This window comes from Podarcis vaucheri (assembly GCF_965113315.1).
Source record: "Podarcis vaucheri genome assembly, chromosome: 5".
Lineage (NCBI taxonomy): Eukaryota > Metazoa > Chordata > Lepidosauria > Squamata > Lacertidae > Podarcis > Podarcis vaucheri.
Genome location: NC_138763.1, coordinates 12,084,822 through 12,107,616, shown reverse-complemented (window position 1 = coordinate 12,107,616; position 22,795 = coordinate 12,084,822). Strand labels below are relative to the sequence as shown.

Genomic DNA, 22,795 nt, shown 5'->3' with positions numbered 1-22,795 from the left:
ACGAAATGCACGCTGCACGCAAGTTGCAGTGCGCTGAAGGTGTGAAGGTGACAACACGGCTTGGGCAGCCAGGGTCTCAAATGGAGGAGCGCCGAAAAGCTGGCTTGCTGTATGCGTTTGATCAGCCAGAGCTATGGCGGCATGTTTAAATTCATTTTCAAAAACTAAAAATTGCGCTGGAGATAACATCATCCTCATCAAATCTTTCCAGTCAATCGGAATCATTGTAAAAGAGGTAGAAATTCCCTCTATAATTCCCATTACATAAGAAGATTTAAGACCTGAATCACTAATGGCTTTCCTTAGATCTTTCATGACAGCATAAGGCAATTTTTCATGATAAACTTGCAATTGCTGGCCTCCAGGAGCATTTTGATATGTGAGAGGAAAAATTAATGGCATTTCACCAGCCCATGCAGCTGTTTCTTCCAATGAAAAAAGCCCATCTTGCTTAGCCTGTAAAAGCCCAGCACGGACGGCTCCATATTGTTTTGGCAAAGCAGCATGGTCTAGAGACAAAGAGGAAGGGACAAAGGCATGCTGATTTGCTTGTTCAGGCAGAGAAGGGGGGCCGAGGGGGATGGGGGGGAATTTGTAAACTGAGACGACGCAGGAACAAGGGAAGGAGAAAAGGGAGGGGGATTTTGGCTAGGTGATGAAGGAGACAAAGGAGGCAAAATCAGAGGGTATGGCGGGGGGGAGGGGATTTCTTCAGTTACCAGCAGTGAAGAAATTGAAAGAGAAGATTGTTCTAATTTTGCTATGGCGGTAGCACACTTTTGCCATGTGAGTAGGCAGCTGATTTGGGCACGTGGCTCAGAGAATAAAATTTTGCCGATTTTCTCCCATGTGCTAATTTGCAATGTGCCTTCTGCTTTATAAAAAGGACATTGATGATTTATCTCCTGCAGCAGCTGTTCAATCTCTTTTAGAGAAATTTGGACTTTGTCTATTGTCTGTCTTACTAACGAAAGAAGCTCTTTCGCGTGAGCCTTTTGCACCTTACTTAAATCCCCTCCCATACTAACGAATTAAGCGCTTTAGACTTTTTCCCAGTCGGATTAGTATGAGGAATGCTTTTGGCTCTAAAGGGATCTCTATTGGGATCTGATTACTTACCCTTCTTCAGGATCACGTCGGGGTCACCAGATGTGGAATTTGGGGGTTTGTAGAGATGAATAAAGACAGACGAGATGTTTTCTTTCTGAGAGCTTGCGTGTGTGCCAGATGAAAGGTGAGAGAGAGAGAGAGAGAGATTCCTTCTCTCCAGCCTCACAGCATCTCCTTTTATTCAAAGTTACAACAAGCATGGCCACGAATGTGCCAGTGGCTGATTGGCTCAATACAAGACAAAGAAACTGAAATCCTATTGGCTCATTTGTATGTAAGGCGGGCTTACATAGCTCCATAGATCTTTGGCACATGAAAGACAGAATGTTAGAGCTGTATTTAGACAGGCATATAAGCTCTTAATCCACCTATGACTAAGATTGATAATGTTATGACTAAGGTGTTTACTAATGTTTAGATTGTTATATAAACTCACACAATTAATTATACATTGAGGATTAACACATCATTGTGATTTACACATCATTGTGAACTAAAGGTGAACTAAAGAGAAAAAGTGTGGTATGTAAGGAATGCTATACAGAAAGATCTGTGCCAGGCACAGACCTTTAGCCTTGTGCGTGAAAGAGAGGGAGAGAAGCGTGATTGATTATAAACAGGCCTTATAGTCTGTTTTAGAAGCAAAGAGAAGATAGAAGATAGAAATAATTCCCAGAATGCAGGAGGAAAAGAACCAATGTTTTACTATGCTAGGCACATAGAAATAACATGTCTACACTGTACTATTGCGTCTTGCAATCAGTTAACTTACACATTTTTAGCATTGTGCAGTTGAAAACCGGCCAGTTGATTTTCTGCAAATTAATTGCACCCAAAGTGGAGACCTTAAAAGCTTCTTTTCACCAGGTTTCCCAGCACTGGAAGAGCTTTTTAAACTTTCTGCCTTGCTTACTAGGCAAATTCCGCTCAGCACACGGGAAATGGGATGTTCTTGCAAGATCCCCATGAGATCTAGTGAAAGCATCCCAGACCCTGCATACCGAGCGGAACTTGACCAGTAAGTAAAATGGAGAGCTTAAAAGCTCTCTGCTTTGCTTAGGTAAGGTCTGCTTGGTGCACCAGTTCCAGAAAGTAAGGATGGTTGCACAGGTGCAATTCCAAGAAGGTGATTAGAGTATACACATTTTTGCACTTTTCCTGAAACGTAACACCTGTACAATATAGTACTGTACCATCCAATAACTGAGGTTTTGTGCAACTAGATTAAAATTTCCAAAAAAGACCATAATATGGTTGCCAGGCACACCTCTAAGAAAAAGCTGGAGTCCATGGAGGGTGACAGATTTCCCACCCCAGATCTAGAAAATCAGTTTCGCCCAAGAGTGGCTGGGGTTCACCTGGCCTGAACTCCTTCATCCAAAAAGTGGGGGAGTCAGCAGCCAGTCTATAATTGTTCACATCTAATAACCACTTTTTAAAAAATAACATAGCCCTTCACTCGGAGAAATTTGCAACCTCCTGTACTCAACCAAACAGCCTCTCCCTACTAGAAGTAATAAGCCATGAAAGGCAAGGGTTGGTTGCCTAGACCAGGGGTTGTCAACCTGGTTCCTACCGCCCACTAGTGGGCGTTTCAGGATTCTAGGTGGATGGTAGGGGGTTCTATGGCACAAGCTGCATCCTCCTTCCATCAAGCATTGATGGGCGGTAAGGAAATTTTACCATCAAGAAAGATGCATTAGTGGGTGGTAGGTATAAACAGGTTGACTACCCCTGGCCTAGACTTGACCTAAAACCTTGTTCACATCCTTGGATCTCAGTAATAGACAATCCTACAATGAAACAAGACCAAATGGAGCACAGGCACCTTTGTTAATAGAGGATTCCATCATAACACTCTCAGGGCCAGATTGTAAGAGGCTTCTAACCTATTGAAAATTAACTGCTGGGTGGCACTGAGAAGATGCACTGATAATAGGGGAAAGTTTCTTTGTCACAAATAAGTGGCACACAGTATGCCTGATCATTAACCCTAACCCATGTTTGTTAGTCATAAAAAGTCTTCTGGTCTCAGCAAACTACCTGATGATAGGATTCTGGTCCCCTGCATGGAACTTTTGGCCCTAAACTACTCAGATACGATGTTGATGAACACACTGAACACACTTAGTTATCTTTAATAGTGGAAACATACACTCTACTTTCAAAAATGAGCAATACAAGTAAGCTAAAATACAAAAGTTAATATTTTGCTTCTGAGCAATGTTATTTTTGTTGTATCAATGTACACAGTTTAAAATGTTAAAGATACACTCTCCTGCCATTGAAGCTGTTGTCATTCATACTGATTTAGTGAATTTGAGTTCCCTAAAGAGACCTTCAATCCTGTTTATCAATAACTGTTCAGTGAAAGTGCATTGGGAGCAAGATATTGGGGTTGTCTTTTAACCTTTTTACATCCTTGTCTATGATATTATTTCCTAATGAGCTATCTTGAAGGTTCCAGTAATATCAGGAAGTTGGTGTGAAAAGATATAACAAAAACTTAATGCATCTCTGCTTCTATTCTACATTGTGTCTAGGGTAGTGAACCTTCCTACCTGTGTTTTATGTGTTTCAGTGGCGCTGTGGTCTAAACCACAGAGCCTAGGGCTTGCCGATCAAACGGTCGGTGGTTCGAATCCCTGCGACAGGGTGAGCGCCCGTTGTTTGGTTCCAGCTCCTGCCCACCTAGCAGTTCAAAAGCACATCAAAGTGCAAGTAGATAAATAGGTACCGCTCCAGCCGGAAGATAAACCGCATTTCCGTGCGCTGCTCCGGTTCGCCAGAAGCGGCTTGGTCATGCTGGCTACATGACCTGGAAGCTGTACGCTAGCTCCCTCGGCCAGTAAAGCAAGATGAGTGCAGCAACCCCGGAGTCGTTTGCGACTGGACCCAACGGTCAGGGGTCCCTTTACCTTTACTACTACAGACGCGTACTGAGGGAGCTTAAATTTATCAGCCCATTTTTTTGGGGGGGGGCCTTAACTGCTTTGCACATAGTGAACTATAAAAGTATAAAGAGAAAGTTTGAGTGCCTTTAATACAACCAAAATCTTTAGAACCGATAATGTCATTGGATTGTTGAATTGTCTGTATTTTAAGATGTTGCCAGTTTTACAAGCTAGAAGAGCAGAGCAGCAGCGCACACAATCAAGATGGCAAGCCATGCCACTGTCACTATGCAACAGACTTGGAGAGCCACAAAAGCAGGCAGGCTGGCAACGCTGCCAGTTCTTGCTCTGAATTCTGGAGTGACTGACATGCCTGAAGAGAGAATGAAAACATTTTGTTCTTTAGACTTTAGAGGTTTGGGATTTCTAGGCTGAAAATTTGGCATTCGGGGACAGGAGTTTCACATCGGCAAGTATTGTTGCCCCTGGGAAAGTGACTCATGTTCTTTGCAGGACTCCACTTTTGGGGAATGTTCTTGAATCCACTAACCTATAAGCTGATGTTGAAAATACACTGGTTACCATTGAAGAATTGGGAGGCAAATATACTGGGATCTGTTTCCAAACATTAGACAAATTTAACTGAAATATGTTGTATTTAAGGAATAGTTGTTCCCTTACGGAGTTTAACAAGAAAATTCTAGTAGTAGGATAACTTCTCATTACTATTGCTATTGAAAATGTAGTGCTATGGTTATCTTAGCTGCTGTATGGACTATAAAAGTGATGATTTGCCAGGGCTTTGTACTCTCTTAGGCAAGATTGGAGCAGCAGACGAAAGTAACCAGAAGTAGAGGTGATGTTGAGAAGAATCCTGTGGAACAGAGGGGGCAGATGAAGCATGCTGTGGGTTGTTTTTTCAAAATATAACTGTTGCAGAAGTGGTTTCAAAGAGGAGCTTAAAAAATAAGGGAAGTGGCATGTTGAACAAAGACGGTTATTTAAGGGAAAGGAATAGCATGGCAATTATTTAAGGGAAAGAAATAGCATGGGGGAAAGAGTGAACAATCTGCATATATGATGAAATTAGATTATTGATAAACCTTGTTTATTTTGCAACAGGAAGTTGCTTTGGCACAATAGAGGCAGAAGTCTTAGCCAAGCTTGGAAATAGAAAGCAAACATAATTTTAAACAAATATTTGGAGTTAGGTGTACTGGAATATATCCTAAGAGAAGTTAACTTAAGGAAGTTTACAGAAGGCACTTTTCCAATCCCTTCCTCCTTCAACCACCCATGTCTGACTGTGGGGGCTGGGAAGGCACAGAGTGGGGCTGTGGTGGGAACCTTTCTTCTATGTACTTCTTTAACTTAAATTCTCTTAGCATCCAAACCACTGTATTCACTCAGTCAATAAATATAGGAAGTAAATGGAATTTGATGGGAGTAAATGAATTTCTTTACAACTTTTGATTTGCACATATTACAATAGTTTGCTTTTTTGTTGCAAATCTAGTCTATCCTTGTGTTAAATATATTCTTTGTTTGCTGTAGTACTGTTTGTACTGTTTGTATATACAGTGGCATAGCATTTCAAAAGATGAAGGGAATGCTAAGTTGCTGCTGTTTCATTCTTTTAATGCTGAAAGGAGGATTTTTGACTTAGCCTTTCTTTTTTGTAAATTAGCATATGCTAGGCTCTGGATAATTAGGGATTTGTGACAAAACCTAACAAATTATTGTGAAGTTATTTTGTTTTCAAAAATCGTGGGATGAATATCGGTGGGGCACACCTTCTGTTTTGCTGCTGCAGCAGTCAAATTACTTTGCCTTTCCTTTGCTACTACAACAGATGTTTTCAATCTTTCTGAGTCCACAACTTCCTTGATCAACTACATTCTTTCTGTGGCACCCTTGTGGGTCTCAGGAGCCCATTTATGTCACCCCTTGCCTGCAGAGCTGGCAGCCTCTCGCCCTTTTTCGAACACCCTCCCTTGTGGAGTGTTCCCTCAGCCTCCTCTCTGCTCCCCTCTCCGTGGGTGTCCACTGGACAGCCACAGCTGCCCACCACCACCCCAGTCTCTGAGCTGCCCCCACCCCAAAGAGAGGTGCCTCCTCACAGTGCTCCACAGGGGCCTGGGAAGCACCCCTGGCCAGCCCCAGCAGCACCATTCATATGGGGAGCTTGTAGCCAGGCTGCAGCAAGAAACAACTGTGCAAGCCTTTGGGAAGCAGAGGCCCAAGAAGGCATCAGAGGAAGGAAGGAGGGAGGGAGGGAAGGAAGGAAAGAGGGACAGAGGCCAGTGTTGCCTGTGCCACCCCTGACCATCCAAGACACCCCAGGATGCCACGGCATACTGGATGAAAACCACTGTACAGTGGAACCTCTACCTGCGACCATAATCCGTTCCAGAGGCCCGTCAGGAGATCGAAATGGGTCACTGGGAGAGGCGCCATTATGCACAGGCGCAGGCGGTGATTGCCTGCTTCTGTGAATGCGCGAATGGCGATTGCCACTCCTGCACAGGTGCGAATGGCGGCAAACCTGCCGGTTACTTCCGGGTTTGCCGCGGATGTTGGGCTAAATGGACGCAAGCGGAGGCGGACATAAGAAGAGGTTTGACTGTACTACGGTGTCATAGAAAGAACTGACTACTTCCCTTACTATTGAATTTTGAGAAAGAAGCCTCCAGTACTATCATTGCCCCAGTTTCCATGAGGTAGGATGCTTGAGTAGTGAAGTAGTGCAATGTGGAATGCTCCCCACATGACCCAGGACTTCTTGCTTTGGCCTGGCAACATGTCCCTTACCACTGCTAAACTTAAAAGAGGCCTTAGAAGATGGCAACCCTTTCTTACTGTAGCAATGATCAAGACTTGTTTATGAACAGAAACTACCTTGATACATGCCATTAATACATATACCTATTTCTATTATTTTATCACATTCTAGTGTCCCACTCTATCACAAGCAAGGGGGGATGGAAATAGCAGTAGTGCTGTAGGGAGAGTTGGGAAGTTGGGGGTGCTTAGTTCTTGGTTATTCTCTTGGTTTGTGTTGCTTCCAAAAGTTCACTTCCTCCAGGTGGACCCCTGTGCGACAAGGTAAACAGCTGTAATGACCCCTTGTGAGGAAATGTAAAGCACTGCACTCCCTGCTCCCCACCACAAAAATGTCCCTGTAATATACAGATCTTCCTCTCAAAAGTAATTCTTTTCCTGGAATACGCCTGTTGAGAGAATTTCCTTTCCCCCCCTTTATTTTCCAGGTTGGTACCTTGATTAGACACTTGACCTTCAGTCAGCTCTGCTAATCTTGGAAATAAATATGTTCAAAATGATAATAAATTTAGATCCTTGCAGTGAAGATTCATACAGAATGAATTTCCAGAGTTGAGAAACAGTTCGTGTAAAGAAGACCGTAGCAATGTTTCTAGATTATATCAAAGATCCACATCTTGGTACTTTACAACATACAGATAACAGAACATCCAATAATGTGATCATCATGTGAAACAGAAGACTGTTTAGGATCTGCTGATCCAAGAGAATAAGAGGTTGCAGGTATGTAGAAGTTGTTTTTTCCTCAGTTTTTCTCATTCTGATCCATAGATTGGCAAAATACCCTGCAGAAGATTATTTACCTTGGAGATGAAAGGTTAAATCTAAATATTTCAATTGTGTTTCTACTAGGTGCAAAGTGGAAAACATTTTATAAACATGTAAATACAATATACTGAGTAGGAAATATTTCTAAAGATTCGAAAAGATGCTTTGTCCTAACTTTAAGCACTGGAAATAGGCTTCAAGGTTTTGAGAGCTGTTTCCAGGGAATCCTTTCAAATCTTGATGCCATGACAACTTGCTTACATTAGCCATTAACAAAGACTGTCAACAAGAGTAAAATTAGAGCTCGTATGTGGCTCAATGAGAGCAAAGTCTTAGTTTGAATATAGTACTTTGGGCAGCATCCAAAATACATTTCAGATGTGCTTTCCTTTTCGATTAAAATGTATAACTATTTTGTTCACAAATTTTATATCTGTAATTGCAGAAGTAATAAGTATAAGCTGAGGAACTATGAGAGATATTGGGATTATAGAGACATAAAGCTAGAATAGCGTTAAAGGGTATCTAACCTTTTGGTAACAAAAGGATTGGTAGAAGGATTGGAGCCAAACTAAAGTAGCATGTTCTATTGAATTCAAAAGGGTTTCATTTAGTCACGACTAACTTGTCCAGTTGACTTAAGTGGGACCTACGTTTAACTAGCTTTTTTGGATCTAACTCATTTTCTTTTTCTCCACTGCTCACTAAAGAGGATTGTCTTTATAGACTCTAAGCTTTACCAAATCTATAATCCCTTCTGTTTAATACTTATAGCTGCTAGTTGTATTTTAAAAGAGCTGTGTCTTTGATATTCCTTCTTTCCAAAAATCTACATTCTGGAGGCGTAATTCCATGTGTCAGCAAAATAAATGTATACACATTCTAAGTACAGACAATCTCTTGCCATTTCCTGAAAAAGAAGAAACCCAAATGCCAACTGCTATTTTGATTCAACCGCTCTATAATGGGAAGCTTCAATTGCCTGCTTCCTCAAATAAAAAGAAAATTAGTGTGCTTTCCAGTTTTAACTATGGAACTTTACTTTAAACTGCCAGACAAAATTTCTTCCTTTACAGCTGAGTTTTAAAAAGGCATCTCTACTGTTCTTTCTCTGGGCCAAACTATGTTATTCCAGGAGATGGTTGTTAGTTTGTTTTTTAGGGGTGTGGCACAAGAAACAAACACAGAGCATAACACACACACACACACACACACACACACACACACACAACGCAAAAGTGGAAAAGATTTCCCTGACTATGTTGAACAATTTAATAAGCATTTTTTCTTGTACCTGTTTGAGGATCATTTCCTTGTCTTTCCTCCAAGTTGCTTACAGTAGCATACAAGCTTCATCCATCATGCACATAGATTTTATCCTCACAACAATTCCATAAAGCATAACTGGCCCAAGGTTACACAGAAAGCTTCATAGCTGAGGGGGGATTTCAACCTGGGATTCTCCATTCACAGACTGATACTAACCACTACACCACACCACCACTTTCCCTTTCAAAAGAACAATGCAGACTTAGAAACCTGTAAATCTGATTGCAAAAAGTGGTCCAGGAGGAAGGGGTTAAGCACCTTCTTACCTGAGCATCACTGCTGAGGTCAAAATCTCAACCCTCTACAGGTGTCCCATATGACCTCACAGGTGGTGTTTGACAGTTGGCATGGTTGTGGGGCTAGGGAAGCATGCTTCTATTTGTGGTGGGAGTCCCTAATTATACGCATTTCTTGGTCTGCAGTTATCAATATATTTCTAACATTCTGAAGATTCCCATTCAGATGTATCTACTGCTCTCACTTTTAAATCAATGGGACAATCAGAAGCAAAACTTACGCTCAAAAGAATTTGTAACATGTCTGTTGGTAACTGCTATAATTTCTAACACAAAAAAATTGAATGCATTGCAAGGTTTGCAACTACTGTTGTGGTATAAAAATGTTTGGAATTTGGGAATCTTGGGAGGGAGGAATGCATAATTTGAAAGTCTCTGATGGGTCAGAAAACCAAGAATATTTTTTTATTCCATATAGTGGGATGTCGTTAGTTAGACCACTACAAATGATCTCTATAATTGATTGACTTTTCCAATGCATGAAATTTGGACTTTTATGCTAGACTCCTTATGCAATATTCATTTTACAAAGTATCACCCAAGAGGATTTGTATGTTATGTTCCTTGGTTTCATACTCTACAGTTAAGTAACATCTCTTTTAAAAATCTCACTCCTCTGGCTGCTTTGCCATCCTTGGAGGAAACAATACTGGGTACCATGCCACACATCACCTTCTCCCACTCCTTGCAGGTGGGAAGGCTGCTATGAAGAGAAGTTGATCTTTATTGCAAATTGAAAAAAACGAGGGAAACATTACTACTGTAAATGCAATTCACAGCTCCCACTTACATTTTCATTTAGTTGGGAAGGGGTTTATAGACCTCTCACATTGTACACAGTTTGTCCCCCAGGCTGATATGCCTTAACAAAAATAAAAGCGGTGTACACAATTTCACATACTTCAGAATAATGGGAACTGAAAAACATCATAGACCTGACCTTGATTTTGATCCATTAGTGTTTTTTCCTTGACAGTCTGAGACGTCTCTGCAGCTGTGTCTGCTAGGTATTGTAAAGCAAGATAGCATATTGGGGAAGATAAAGAGTTGTACAGGAAGTGCCTTGGGGGCTGCTTGTTGCATAAGACAGGTGTCACTTTTCAAAGCTTGCATATGAAGTGTGGCTAGCTGACAGCTCTAGGGTTCTGGACATGCAACAGCACAGCAAAATACCATAGCTTTCCTGCTACTCTAAACTTCAGTAGCGGGAAAACTGTGTGTCAGACGAAAGAGGCGCCTTAAGATTTGTTACCAAAAATCCTTTGCACTGAGTAAGGTTTTTATGTTGACTGACTTAAGGAACAAGAGGATTAAAGTAAAATCCTGTGAGCAAAGTTCAGAGTGGGATCGAAAGATTTCTCTGTGCAGGCTATCTCTATGCCACAGCTAGAGATCTCCTGAAATGACAGAAAATACAAGTGTCCAGGAGCCAAAGTGTTTTATTTTCTAGAAGCAAATTGGTGAGACGGCTTTTAAGAAAGACGTACTGTTAAAACTCTGGGTAGTTTTGTGGGAAATTTGCTTCATTCTGATGTGAAGTCTCTTGAGTTTTTAATAAAACCTTCACAAAGGAGGCTAGAGAGCAGTTGGAAACAACATCTTTCTCTTTTTTGCTCAACCAGGTGGCTTTTTGTATTTTGCAAGAGAGATTGTTTGGGGAGGGGAGATGACAGCTACAGCCACGAATGTGTCATGGCAATATTTCTGTAGCCCAGCTTTTGTACCAGGATGTTTGTAGCATGCCAGAGCAGTGTTAGCTCTTGCCTCTCACAATAAGCTGTGTCCCTGGCAGCCATATCTGTTTGCTCTGGTAAGCCCTGCCTGTGACTTGCCGCCAAGTTTGATGGCTTCTGTTTCCATTTTCTTTTCTTCCTCTTACCTGACTTCTAATGCTTGGTGGGTATAGGACATGTTCATTATTATTTTTTAGGCCTTTATTGGGTAAACGTAAAGAGTTGATCACTATAAATGTGCTTCCACCCAAAGCAAGAATGGCTGCTCACTTTCTGTTGAGCAATAGTTGGCACGATAACTTGATTATGGCAGATGATGGAAGAGCAAATTGTTAATGATTGTTTCCCATGTATTTTTATTTTCGATAAACTACTGGAAATGTAATATCACATGGAAATTTAAAGTGATTGTGAAAGACATGTGCATGCTACTTAAATACTACATTGTTTTTGTTTAGGTTTTCCTGCAGGAATCTACAAACATAGTCTTTTGATAATCTCAAGAGAAGGTACCTAATAAAAATGCCTCCAAGGCCATCATCCGGTGAACTGTGGGGCATCCATTTGATGCCACCAAGAATCCTAGTAGAATGTCTTCTACCTAATGGCATGATAGTGACTTTAGAATGCCTCCGTGAGGCCACCTTGTTAAATATTAAGCACGAACTTTTTAAAGAAGCTCGGAAATACCCTCTCTATCAGCTCCTTCAAGATGAGTCCTCTTACATTTTCGTAAGTGTTACACAAGAAGCAGAAAGGGAAGAATTTTTCGATGAAACACGGCGACTTTGTGATCTACGACTCTTCCAGCCTTTTCTAAAAGTCATAGAGCCAGTAGGCAACAGAGAAGAGAAAATTCTGAATCGGGAAATCGGTAAGGCTTATTCATTTGTTATAAATATTTATGTGCCACATGACAGTCTGCAGTACAATTTTTAAAATATGTAAAGGAAAGTGGCCACAATTTGATTCCCCTAAAGCCTATGGGCCTTTCATGAGAGCATGGAATCATGGAATTGTAGAGTTGGAAGGGGCCCTATTATCTAGTCCAATCTCCTGCAATGCAGGAATCTCGGCTAAAGCATCCATAACAGGTGGCCATCCAACCTCTGCTTAAAAACCTCTAAGGAAATAGAGTCCACAATCTTCTTAGTTCCACTGTCAAATATAGTTAACTGTCATGTGATAAAGCCACTATGCGATGGAATTATGAGTAAATGGTCTTTTTGGTTGTGTAACAAATTGAGTACATCATGTCAGAAACTGCAAATTGTTTATTAAAGCATGATTGCAAAGTCCGCTAAGCTCTTAACGTGATTATTGGAGACCTTGCTATTAATTAAAGCAGGAATGGGGAACTGTGCGCTGTTTGGCCAGATATTTATTTCCTCGCACCCTGTGGGTCAACTCTGATAGGTGAGACCACCCACCTGTCAATCTTCTGATAATAGGTGACTGATAGATGTGTGAACCTGCCAAACTGTCAGTTTATTGGTGGGGGACAGAGCCTGCTGGAAATGTGCTGGCAAAGCAGCACCTGGAAATATTGAACTCTTCATCAGCTAATGAGCAGAAACTTCTATCTGCTGTCTGCCAGTGTCTGCTTTACCAGTATGTTCCTTGCAAGAATCAAACTGCCAAAGCAACACCATGCAGGATTTAACCCCCTGCTTATCATCTGACAAGCCAGTTTCCCATGGGCAAGGGAGGTGGGGCGGGGGGACTAGTGACAACAACCAAAGCAGAATTGAACCCTGTCCCGCCATCAGCTGACATCACTCAGTCATAGCAGCTGATAATTTTGTGGGTTTGGGGAAAACACCTTGTGGGCCAATTGGACCCTATGCGGACCAAGTTTGGACTGAAGGCCAAAGGTTCCTCAGTTCATTAAAGCACACATATAGGATATTGTCATTGTTGGCAGTCTGTATGAGGCACACAGACTTCGCACATATTTTTAGAGTGCAGTACTCCAGCGATAAAATGGTTGAGGGACCTCTCCATTTATAATCTTGAGCTAACAGTGGTATATGAAATGCAAATACGCACAGCATGTATTGAGTATTCAAGCTATTCATGCACATATCTGATGTGGAAATGAACATTAGTTTATTAAAAGCAGTTGAGTCAGCAATACCCTTTTCACTAGAATAAGAAAATCTTGTCACATTTGCTGGTTTTGCAGAGTCTGGGGTGCTGCTACAGTAACCAAACAACTGGATGCTGTCAGGTGAGGGTGGAATCACAGTGTTGAAGGGCAAAGAGGAGATTTCCCCTCCCTTCAACACTTCACATCTGCACTAGGCCAACTGTGCTATGCTGAGTTGTCTTTTAAGCTGTTTTCTCAGTTAATTACGTTTTACCTGAGTGCCACTCTTTGTTGACTTGTACTTGCTTTCATTGTGGTGGTGCATACTTGATAGTGGGTCAACTTTTTTTATTATAAATTTAATAATTGTTCGTGATCATGGGCATTTCTTTATATGAAGATGGGGTAGAAGTAAACTTTGGTGACAGCCTTTGGAACCCTTTTGCTTGACCTGGGAAAAAGTTCCAGAACATGTCTAATCTTATTTAAGCAGAATAGTTGCAGTGGGTACAGAATATGCTTCACTGCTGCAGCCCCTTGAGCTATGGAGACAATTGCTGTAGCAGCCCAGCCGTTCAAGCAAGACAGAGCTGAGCTCTTGTGGGAAGGGGTAGAGGACAGAGTGACAGGAAACTATACTCTGAGGACTCACTGTTTCTGAAAATGTATCAAAGAGAATTGCTCTCTCCTTTTTCTTTTTTAGGTTTTGCTATTGGCATGCCTATCTGTGAATTTGACTTGGTTAAGGATCCAGAAGTTCAGGACTTCAGAAGAAACATTCTTAATGTTTGTAAAGAAGCAGTAGATCTGCGAGATGCTAACGCACCCCATAGCAGAGCATTGTATGTCTGTCCCCCAAACATAGAATCTTCGCCCGAGCTGCCCAAGCATATATACAATAAACTTGATAAAGGTAAAAGAAAAGAAAACACAATTCAGTGCATTTGCCAGATTGGTACCAGATTAATGTGAAGCTGCTTGAACAGTGAAATTCAATCCATTTCCCCCATATGCCCATTTCACTTCAGTGTGAGTAATCAGCTCAGTGAAAATAGTTACATTTTCAGACATGTCGTAGCTCGCTCAGTGCACTCGTTTTCTTCTACTTTAGCAGCATTATTCAGATTCCCCCCCCCCCCTGTTATTGTTAGGGATTGCTTAATAAAGTTCCAACGAAACAGTCTTATTCAAAAAACCTGAAGGGTCACACCATTGTTCTGTCCCCTCCCAGCCTTTCTCCTTTCCATTTTAAAAGTTGTTTTATTGGAGAGCTAAGAGGAACCTATAGCTTGTTGCTGCAGCCCCAAGGATTGCATATTCTGGATAGAGAGTACTAAATTGTGTTTTAGGTCTTTTTTGCTCCTGTATTTTCATTTTTCTGTAAATAGTTATGTGTGCATGATCCCTGATGTAACCTGACATAGTTTCCTTCTGTTCCAGGACAAATAATAGTGGTGATATGGGTAATAGTCTCCCCCAACAATGACAAGCAGAAGTACACTTTAAAAATCAATCACGATTATGTGCCAGAACAAGTCATCGCTGAAGCAATCAGGAAAAAAACACGAAGTATGTTGCTGTCATCTGAACAGCTAAAGCTCTGTGTGTTAGAGTACCAGGGGAAGTATATTTTAAAAGTATGTGGTTGTGATGAATATTTACTAGAAAAACATCCCCTGAGTCAATACAAGGTGAGTAAACATCTGGTTCATTTTGAAATTTAATGCTTGTTATCAGAGTTAGATCTTGTGTGCATTTCAGGGGTCGGAAGAGAGGGATTTGCATATGAAAATGTGCAAAAGATGAAGTACTGAAGCCAGGTTTCCATTTTTTTATGTGCTTTTATTGGGTGTGATTTGGCAGATTCACTGGGGATGTTAAAAGTTTATGATATTTTCCTTTCAGTGTGGTTCACCTACTGTTACTTGGCAAGGTGTACATTGAAATAGATTGCTTTCCATTTTTAGACCAATCAATCCCTTCCTGTAGCTTGGGAGATACAATCAGATGCTCACAAACAACAGCTTTTGTGGTGTCTTGAAATGTGCAGGGAAGAGCATGAATTAGGGCTATATTCCAGGGCTAGACCAGAGGTTTTTATGGAGTGGGTGTGAGAACCACTTTTGCCAGTGCTGAGACTGTCGGGCTGCATCCCTGTGCTCTGATGCACCTGCAGCACTGCACAAGCCCAGGATCTTAGTGTCTTTTTCATGGATGTGGACAGAACTTACACGTGGTTTGTTAGAATGTTGAGAACTAAAGTCTGCGGTCAAAAGCACATAATCCAATGATTCTCAAAGGGTGTGGCACACCACACTGATGTGGCAGGAGAGGGTGACAAGTGTGGTGATAAGATTCAAGGGCAATTAAAGAAACATTTAAACATTTTAGTATACAGTCGTACCTTGGTTCTCAAACAGAATGCGTTCCGGGAGTCCGTTTGACTCCCGAAACCGTTCAAAAACCAAGGCGTGGCTTCCGATTGGCTGCAGGAGCGTTCTGCAGCCAATCAGAAGCCGCACCAAACGAGGGGAGGACTAATGGGTATTCAATTCAAGGAAAAGGATATTTAAACCTTGTAGAGACAGAGAGTCATGAAGAGGTTTTTATGGGTACATCTTACTTAATGAGGTGGTGCAAATCACGTGATATAGGATTGCACATATGTATATTCTCATGAAGTGAAATCCAGTAGTGCCTGTTTGCTATTGGAACAAACACTGTTGGCAGAGTGGATTTTCTGTGCCCCACCCCTTGCACCCCCAAAAACTTGCTGCAGGAGGTGTTTTTTTTGGGGGGGAAGGCAGTGGGGAGGGGCACAAATTGCTGCCGGAGGAGAGGAAAGTAAGGTCCTTTTTTACAAGAGGATGTTTGCTTATATAACAGTGGGTGTCACCCTTAGTGCTTTCTAAAATAAGTTCATTATGGGATATTTTCGATAGTTCAGACCTGGAGGAGCACACGGCGGCAGTTCTGTGCTATATCAATCACTGCACAGACACTGTCACAGTAAATAAATCCATCCGGTTTTACCCCAATCAGAAACCCTGGATGAATAGAGAGGTCCAGTGCCTATTGCGGGAAAGGAACAGGGCTTTCAGGTCGTGTGAGGTGCAGCTTTACAGTGTAGCAAGAGCAAACTTGAGGAGGGGTATTCGACGGGCAAAATTGGACTATAGGCTGAGGATTGAGGATAATTTAAGGAGCAACAACACAAGACAGATGTGGCAGGGGATTCAGCATATTACCAACTACAAACCTAACCTTGGTGCTGTCGACGGTGACCCCTTGCTGGCAGAGGAGCTTAACCTCTTCTTTGCTCGCTTCGAGAAGGAGCCACCTGAGACGCCGGTATTACAGCCACCAGCCCATAGGGGGCCCTCATTCACGGTAGAGGAACATGAGGTGAGACAGGTTTTGAGGATGGCGAATCCGAGGAAGGCGGCTGGACCTGATGGCATCACTGGAAAGGTGTTGAAGGGCTGTGCGGATCAGCTGGCGAGGGTCTTTACTAAGATCTTCAATAAGTCCTTACACCAGTCTATTGTCCCACCCTGCCTGAAGTCGTCAACTATTGTCCCTCTGCCTAAAAAATCCACAATCAGTAGTTTGAATGACTATAGACCAGTTGCACTGACTCCAATCATCATGAAGTGTTTTGAGAAACTGGTGCGCCGTCACATTATCTCCTGTCTTCCATCAACTTTTGACAACTACCAGTTTGCATACAGAGCAAATAGATCCACAGAAGACGCCATCAATACCACTCTCCATGCTGCTCTGTCCCATCTGGAGCAGCCGGGGAGTTATGTGAGGCTGCTGTTTGTGGATTTTAGCTCTGCTTTTAACACTATCCTCCCCCATAGACTGGTGTCCAAGCTAGAGGCGATTGGACTCTCCAACTCCACCTGTCTCTGGGTTTTGGATTTTTTGTCAGAACGTTCCCAGAGGGTTAGAGTAGGGTCACACATGTCCACAGCCCTTAGCCTTAACACCGGCTCACCACAGGGTTGTGTGTTGAGTCCCCTGCTCTACACTATCTATACGTATGACTGTACAGCCATCTATTCCAGCAACAAAATCATCAAGTTTGCTGATGACACTACGGTGGTAGGGCTCATTTCAGGAGGGGATGAGTCCGCCTATCGGGACGAGGTGGAGCGGCTCTGTGTTTGGTGTGGAGAGAACAATCTGGCTCTTAATACGGCTAAGACCAAGGAATTGGTGGTGGATTACAGGAAAAAAAAGGCGGACATTCAGCCCTTGTATATCAACGGGGAACGGGTGGAGAGGGTGGCGGAATTCAGGTTTTTGGGAGTAGCTATCGATCAGGGCATGACTTGGAGCGCACATACCACTGCTCTGGTGAAGAAGGCCCAGCAGAGAATTTATTTCCTCAGACTTTTAAAGAAGAACAATCTGAGTGAGAGACTGCTGGTGTCCTTCTACCGAAGCTCCATAGAGAGCATTCTTACATACTGTATTTGTGCTTGGTTCTCCAGTTGTACAGCTAGGGAGAGGAAGGTGCTCCAGAAGGTCATAACCACAGCCCAAAGGATTATTGGTCATCCTCTCCCATCTTTGGAAGAACTGTACGGTTCCCGTTGTCTTAGGAAAGCAAATAACATCCTGCAGGATTCATCTCACCCGGGACACTGTCTGTTTGCACTACTGCCTTCTGGCAGAAGATATAGAAACATCAAGTCAAAGACAAATAGACTGAAAAACAGTTTCTATCCAAGAGCTGTGGCCCTTTTGAATGCTGTAACTCGTTAGTGTGACCTGGGAGTTTGATGGGTGTGGTGTGGGTGTGGCTGGAATGTGGTTTGTTTGTTTGGTTGTTGTTGTTGTCTTGCTTTTGTTGTTTTAAGGGATGGCATCCAATTTCGTTGCACTTTGTGCAATGTTGCACTTGTGTAATGACAATAAAGAATCTATCTATCTATCTATCTATCTAGTGCTTTCTAAAATAAGTTCATTATGGATGAATACATTTACACTACTAAATAAAACCATAATTCAGAAATAGCAAAAAAAACCTGCATTACCAAAAATTGTAAGTTCTCTTTCCTCAGCCTTCCCTTTTTTATCATTCTCTTTTCTTCTGATAGAAAATACAAGGAATGTGCCGTTAGTGAGGCAACAGTCTATATGTGGATATTTCTTTTTCTCCAAGTGCCAGTATAAAAAGACAAGTTTGTCCCTTGTTTGGCATGCTTTGTGATTATCTGCTACTTAGAATGACCTGCCAGTCCTACAAATATTGCACGCTAGCTTCATTAAACCGCTTATACTGTGGTTCCTGCTTCGCCTTGAGTTGCAAACCAGTCACAATGCCGGCATTGTAATCTTTGCAATTAAGCAATGATGCTGCAAAGAGCAGCATCCAGTGCAATAATTGTGTTTTCTCTGCCTATTTCAGTACATCCGGAGTTGTATCATGCTTGGTCGAATGCCCAATTTGATGCTGATGGCTAAGGAAAGTCTTTACACCCAGCTGCCATTGGATACCTTTACAATGCCATCTTATTCTAGGCGCATTTCTACAGCTACACCATACATGAATGGAGAAGCTTCAGCCAAATCCCTCTGGGCTATTAACAGTAATCTCAGAATAAAGATTCTCTGCGCTACCTATGTAAATGTAAATATTCGAGATATTGACAAGGTAAAAAACAACAACTTGGTTTCAATATGTCTTGAGAGCACATGCATATTTCTGATGAATGACTCTTAAATACTTAGGTTTTTTTGTTTCTACATTACTGTCCAGGCCCACCAAACCTTAAACTTTTTGTCTGGGTGTGAAACAAATAAATAACTTGCCTTTTTGAAGTATTTACATATATTGGGCAAAACCTAAGGTGCATTCTGCATCATCATCATTATTATTATTATTATTATTATTATTATTATTATTATTATTATTATTATTATTATTTTATTCACCACCATCGTCATCATCAGTTTATTACTCACCCTTCAGCCTGAGGTCTCAGCGATGGCTACAGCAATTTAAACATCAGTATTAAAAACAACTAAAATTACCGACACAAGAACAGGGTGCATCAGAGGTGCATCTTTAGCATATGGTGGAAACTATATATTAAAGGAGCCAGATGTGCCTCTGTGGGGAGGGATTTCCACAGCCTAGAAGCTGTCACAGAGCGGTTGAACTACCAAGAGGGCTCCTCTGCTGATCTTAACACCTGAGGTGGTCTGTAGGGAATAAGTTGGTCTTTCAGCTGTTTGTGGCCTAAGTTGATTAAAACCCTAAACACCAATGTGAGCACCTTGAATTGAGCCTGGAAATAAACTGACAATGCAACTATTTTAGAACAGGGGTTAGATGAGTTACTCTTGCTTGATATTTATCTTGTAACTCCTACTTCATGGTTACTTGTAGTATAGTCATGTTCATAAGCGTATTTTTTTCAGATTTACGTCCGAACTGGCATCTATCATGGAGGAGAGCCATTATGTGATAATGTGAATACTCAGAGAGTACCTTGTTCCAATCCCAGGTAAAGAATATCACTAAAACAATGAAAAGAAACCTAATGTTCAAGTTTGTAGAAACTTATTAACAATTCAGATAATTGCTTTACAGTGTATATTGTGTCTATCTTTCCTCCATCTAAAAGTGAATTTGGAAGTTTAGTTTTCTGTTTGGATCTGATACAGAATCATAGGATTGTAGAACTGGAAGGTACCATGAGAGTCATGTAGTCCAACGCAGGAATCTTTTGCCAAGAACGGGGCTCAAACCCATGACCTTGGGATTAAGAGTCTCATGCTTTACCCCCCCCCCCCAAAAAAAAGCCTTCCTCAACAGCACTCTTCAAATACCTGAACAGTTATTGCATAGAAGGAAGCAAAGACTTGTTTTCTGCTGCCTTGAAGGGTAGGACTTGATCTAACGGCCTTAAGTTACAGGAGAGTAGATATTTGCTGAACATTTGGAAAACTTTGTGAAGGTTAGAGAAATGGAACCTGTTACCTAGAGGGATGGAGCGCTCTCTGTCACAGGAGATTTTCAAACAGAAGCTGGACCTGGCAGGGATGCTCTCACTCTGAGTTTCCTGCATAGAGTAGGGCATTGGGGTAGATAGCCGTCAAATTAGCTACCAATGGTTCTACAAAAGTAGAATGCCACACTGGAAAATTCAACTCAAACTTGGCTTGGTTTACACAGAATTGCTTTAGTATTTTTTAATTTGCCATATCATTTTTAAAGCATATTTACATAGCACTTTTGGTTAAGATCTTGGGTCAAATCCCTTTTATCTTCCTTTCAGGTGGAATGAGTGGCTGCAATATGAGATGCACGTTCTTGATCTTCCACGTGCGGCTCGGCTTTGCCTTTCCATCTGCTCCGTTAAAGGGAGGAAAGGTGCAAAGGAGGTAAGGGTCTTGTCATTGGATATAGTGAATACTTGTCAAGTAGGGAGAATATCTCATTTGAAATTATTCTTCTGACTTATACTGTGTTGATCTCTAAACTAATGGTAACAGTTATGATTTACTTTGTCATCGTATATTTGAGTTTTTTTTTTAAAAAAAATCTGCCCCTGCCCTTTTAATTCCTCTATATCTGAGTTTGAAATGTGTTGCTAATAGACGAGACTAAACAGTGATTATTTGCTCTTTTTAAGGAGCACTGTCCATTGGCGTGGGGGAATATTAACATGTTTGATTACACAGACACTCTTGTTTCTGGCAAAATGGCTCTGAATCTGTGGCCTGTACCCCATGGGTTGGAAGACCTGCTAAATCCCATTGGAGTCACTGGATCAAATCCCAATAAGGTAAATGGACATTTCATGCCAATTTCTGGCTTATTTAGTAACAGTTCGTTGTGTTAAATCAAGGACTGTCCAAGTAAATTCTAATGATAGCCTGTATTTTAATAAGATATTGTCACTGTTTCCAAAATGTAACAATGGTAACCCTGTATAAACTGCAGTATTTCGGGCTGTAGATGGGGGCTCACATAATTTATGCTTCTGTGCAAAAAAATAATAAATCTGTGCATGTAGAAAACTGGCATGTTGGGGAGAGGAGCCTGCTAGAACCCTTGTATCTGATATATCAGCTTTCGATATAGGAAAAATTTGCTTTCACAGAGGAGCATGCAGTTATCTGAGCCATTAGTTGCAGTCTGGAGTGCTGTTGCCAAGGTTGTCAAAATAAAATGCTGTTCAATTTGTGAGGATTTTGTCTAGTGATACAGAACTAATGTCTTTAGGTAGCCTGAATTGTTCCATCCACAAAGGTTACAATGGGACTAATGTCTCTACCAAAGTCCAAATTGAGTTTACTACGGATGCAGCTTTGAAGAACGCAACTTTAGCAAGCTACTGTTGGGGTCTTTTCATTCTTTGACTAGCAGCAATAAAACTTGGTCTTCTGAAGACAGCTGGTGTTTCTCCTGAGACTTAAGACTAATTTGTCTGATCCTGTGGTTTTATTATTTTAAATACCTTGTATTTGCATAGCTTGTACTTGTGGAATAGTGTGTTTTTATATATATTAAAAAACAATATTTTAAATCATACAAGGACAAACTTCTTTTCTTCTTAGGAAACTCCTTGTTTAGAGCTGGAATTTGATTGGTTTAGCAGTCCTGTTAAGTTTCCCGACATGTCTGTAATTGAGGACCATGCCAATTGGACTATATCTCGAGAACTAGGGTTTAACTACAGTCATGCAGGACTGGTAAGGAGAATTTTACTTTCCAGGTTGCATTGTGGCTAAGAACATGCACTACAAGCTAGTTCTCACCTCACTCGTGAAGTTTTATCAGATTGCTTTAGGCAAGCGACTGTCTCCCCAACCCACCGACTACAGGGTTAAGTATTGAACAGGGTTCAATAATACAGAGTGGTTGTTAGGGCTACTGAGATGAAGTATGTGAGATGCTTTAAGTATTCAAAAAGAGAGAGAGAGAGATTTGTAGTATGAACAAGTCTCCGTTGCTCTCTTGTTTTACAGAGTAATAGACTAGCACGAGATAATGAATTAAGAGATTGTGACAAAGAGCAGCTGCGTTCAATCTGCACTCGAGACCCACTGTCTGAAATAACTGAACAAGAAAAGGATTTCCTTTGGAGCCACAGGTATGACATTGGGTCATAAGTAGGACTATGAAAAGTAGGTGGGCAGTCATAGGCATGACGCTCCCTGGATTGCATCTTAAGTGGGAAAGGAAAGAAACTGGGAAAGGGAACGGGGCTTGTCATCTGCCCCTAAGCTTAACCCACAAAACTTTGGCTTTTTGTGAAGCTTCCTGAAGATTTTTTTTTTTTTAATCTATAACCAGCATACCAAATAGTTCCATGTAGTAATGACAACAATAATTTAAATTTTTATTTCAGAATCCCTTCTCTTGTTGGTTTTTTTGCAGGCATTACTGTGTAAATACGCCAGAAATCCTACCTAAATTGCTTTTGTCTGTCAAATGGAACTCTAGAGATGAAGTAGCCCAGGTAGTATCTCCGTTACTTATACCCACTTTTAAACTGGCTACAGTTGTTAGCAGTAGCCTTGGTCAAAGACTTTCATTATAATAGCTTCCATGTTGATGGGAAGAAAATGGGGGGTGGGATATGACTTTAGTTTTGTTCTCTTTCCTCTTAGTTAATAAAACATTTTTGTTGTAACAGGATCCCATAAGCTCTCTTCAGTAGTATTAGCACAATTTCCTCTTGATATAATTACGGCCCATAATTAATA

At 41.4% G+C, this 22,795-nt stretch overlaps 1 protein-coding gene across 2 annotated transcripts in view; it reads left to right on the top strand.

The window, feature by feature from the left end:
* The window catches only part of PIK3CA (phosphatidylinositol-4,5-bisphosphate 3-kinase catalytic subunit alpha), a 51,806-nt gene that overhangs the window by 16,171 nt on the left and 12,840 nt on the right, over positions 1 to 22,795 (top strand). For both annotated transcript variants that reach the window (XM_082223975.1, XM_082223974.1), the window contains exons 2-12: positions 7,274 to 7,568; positions 11,430 to 11,845; positions 13,764 to 13,973; positions 14,501 to 14,751; positions 18,483 to 18,728; positions 19,499 to 19,584; positions 20,359 to 20,464; positions 20,716 to 20,868; positions 21,644 to 21,778; positions 22,055 to 22,179; positions 22,467 to 22,548. In XM_082223975.1, the coding sequence (XP_082080101.1) occupies positions 11,494 to 11,845; positions 13,764 to 13,973; positions 14,501 to 14,751; positions 18,483 to 18,728; positions 19,499 to 19,584; positions 20,359 to 20,464; positions 20,716 to 20,868; positions 21,644 to 21,778; positions 22,055 to 22,179; positions 22,467 to 22,548 (1,746 nt within the window). In that variant the 5' untranslated portion in view covers positions 7,274 to 7,568; positions 11,430 to 11,493. The remainder of the gene's footprint in view (positions 1 to 7,273; positions 7,569 to 11,429; positions 11,846 to 13,763; positions 13,974 to 14,500; positions 14,752 to 18,482; positions 18,729 to 19,498; positions 19,585 to 20,358; positions 20,465 to 20,715; positions 20,869 to 21,643; positions 21,779 to 22,054; positions 22,180 to 22,466; positions 22,549 to 22,795) is intronic.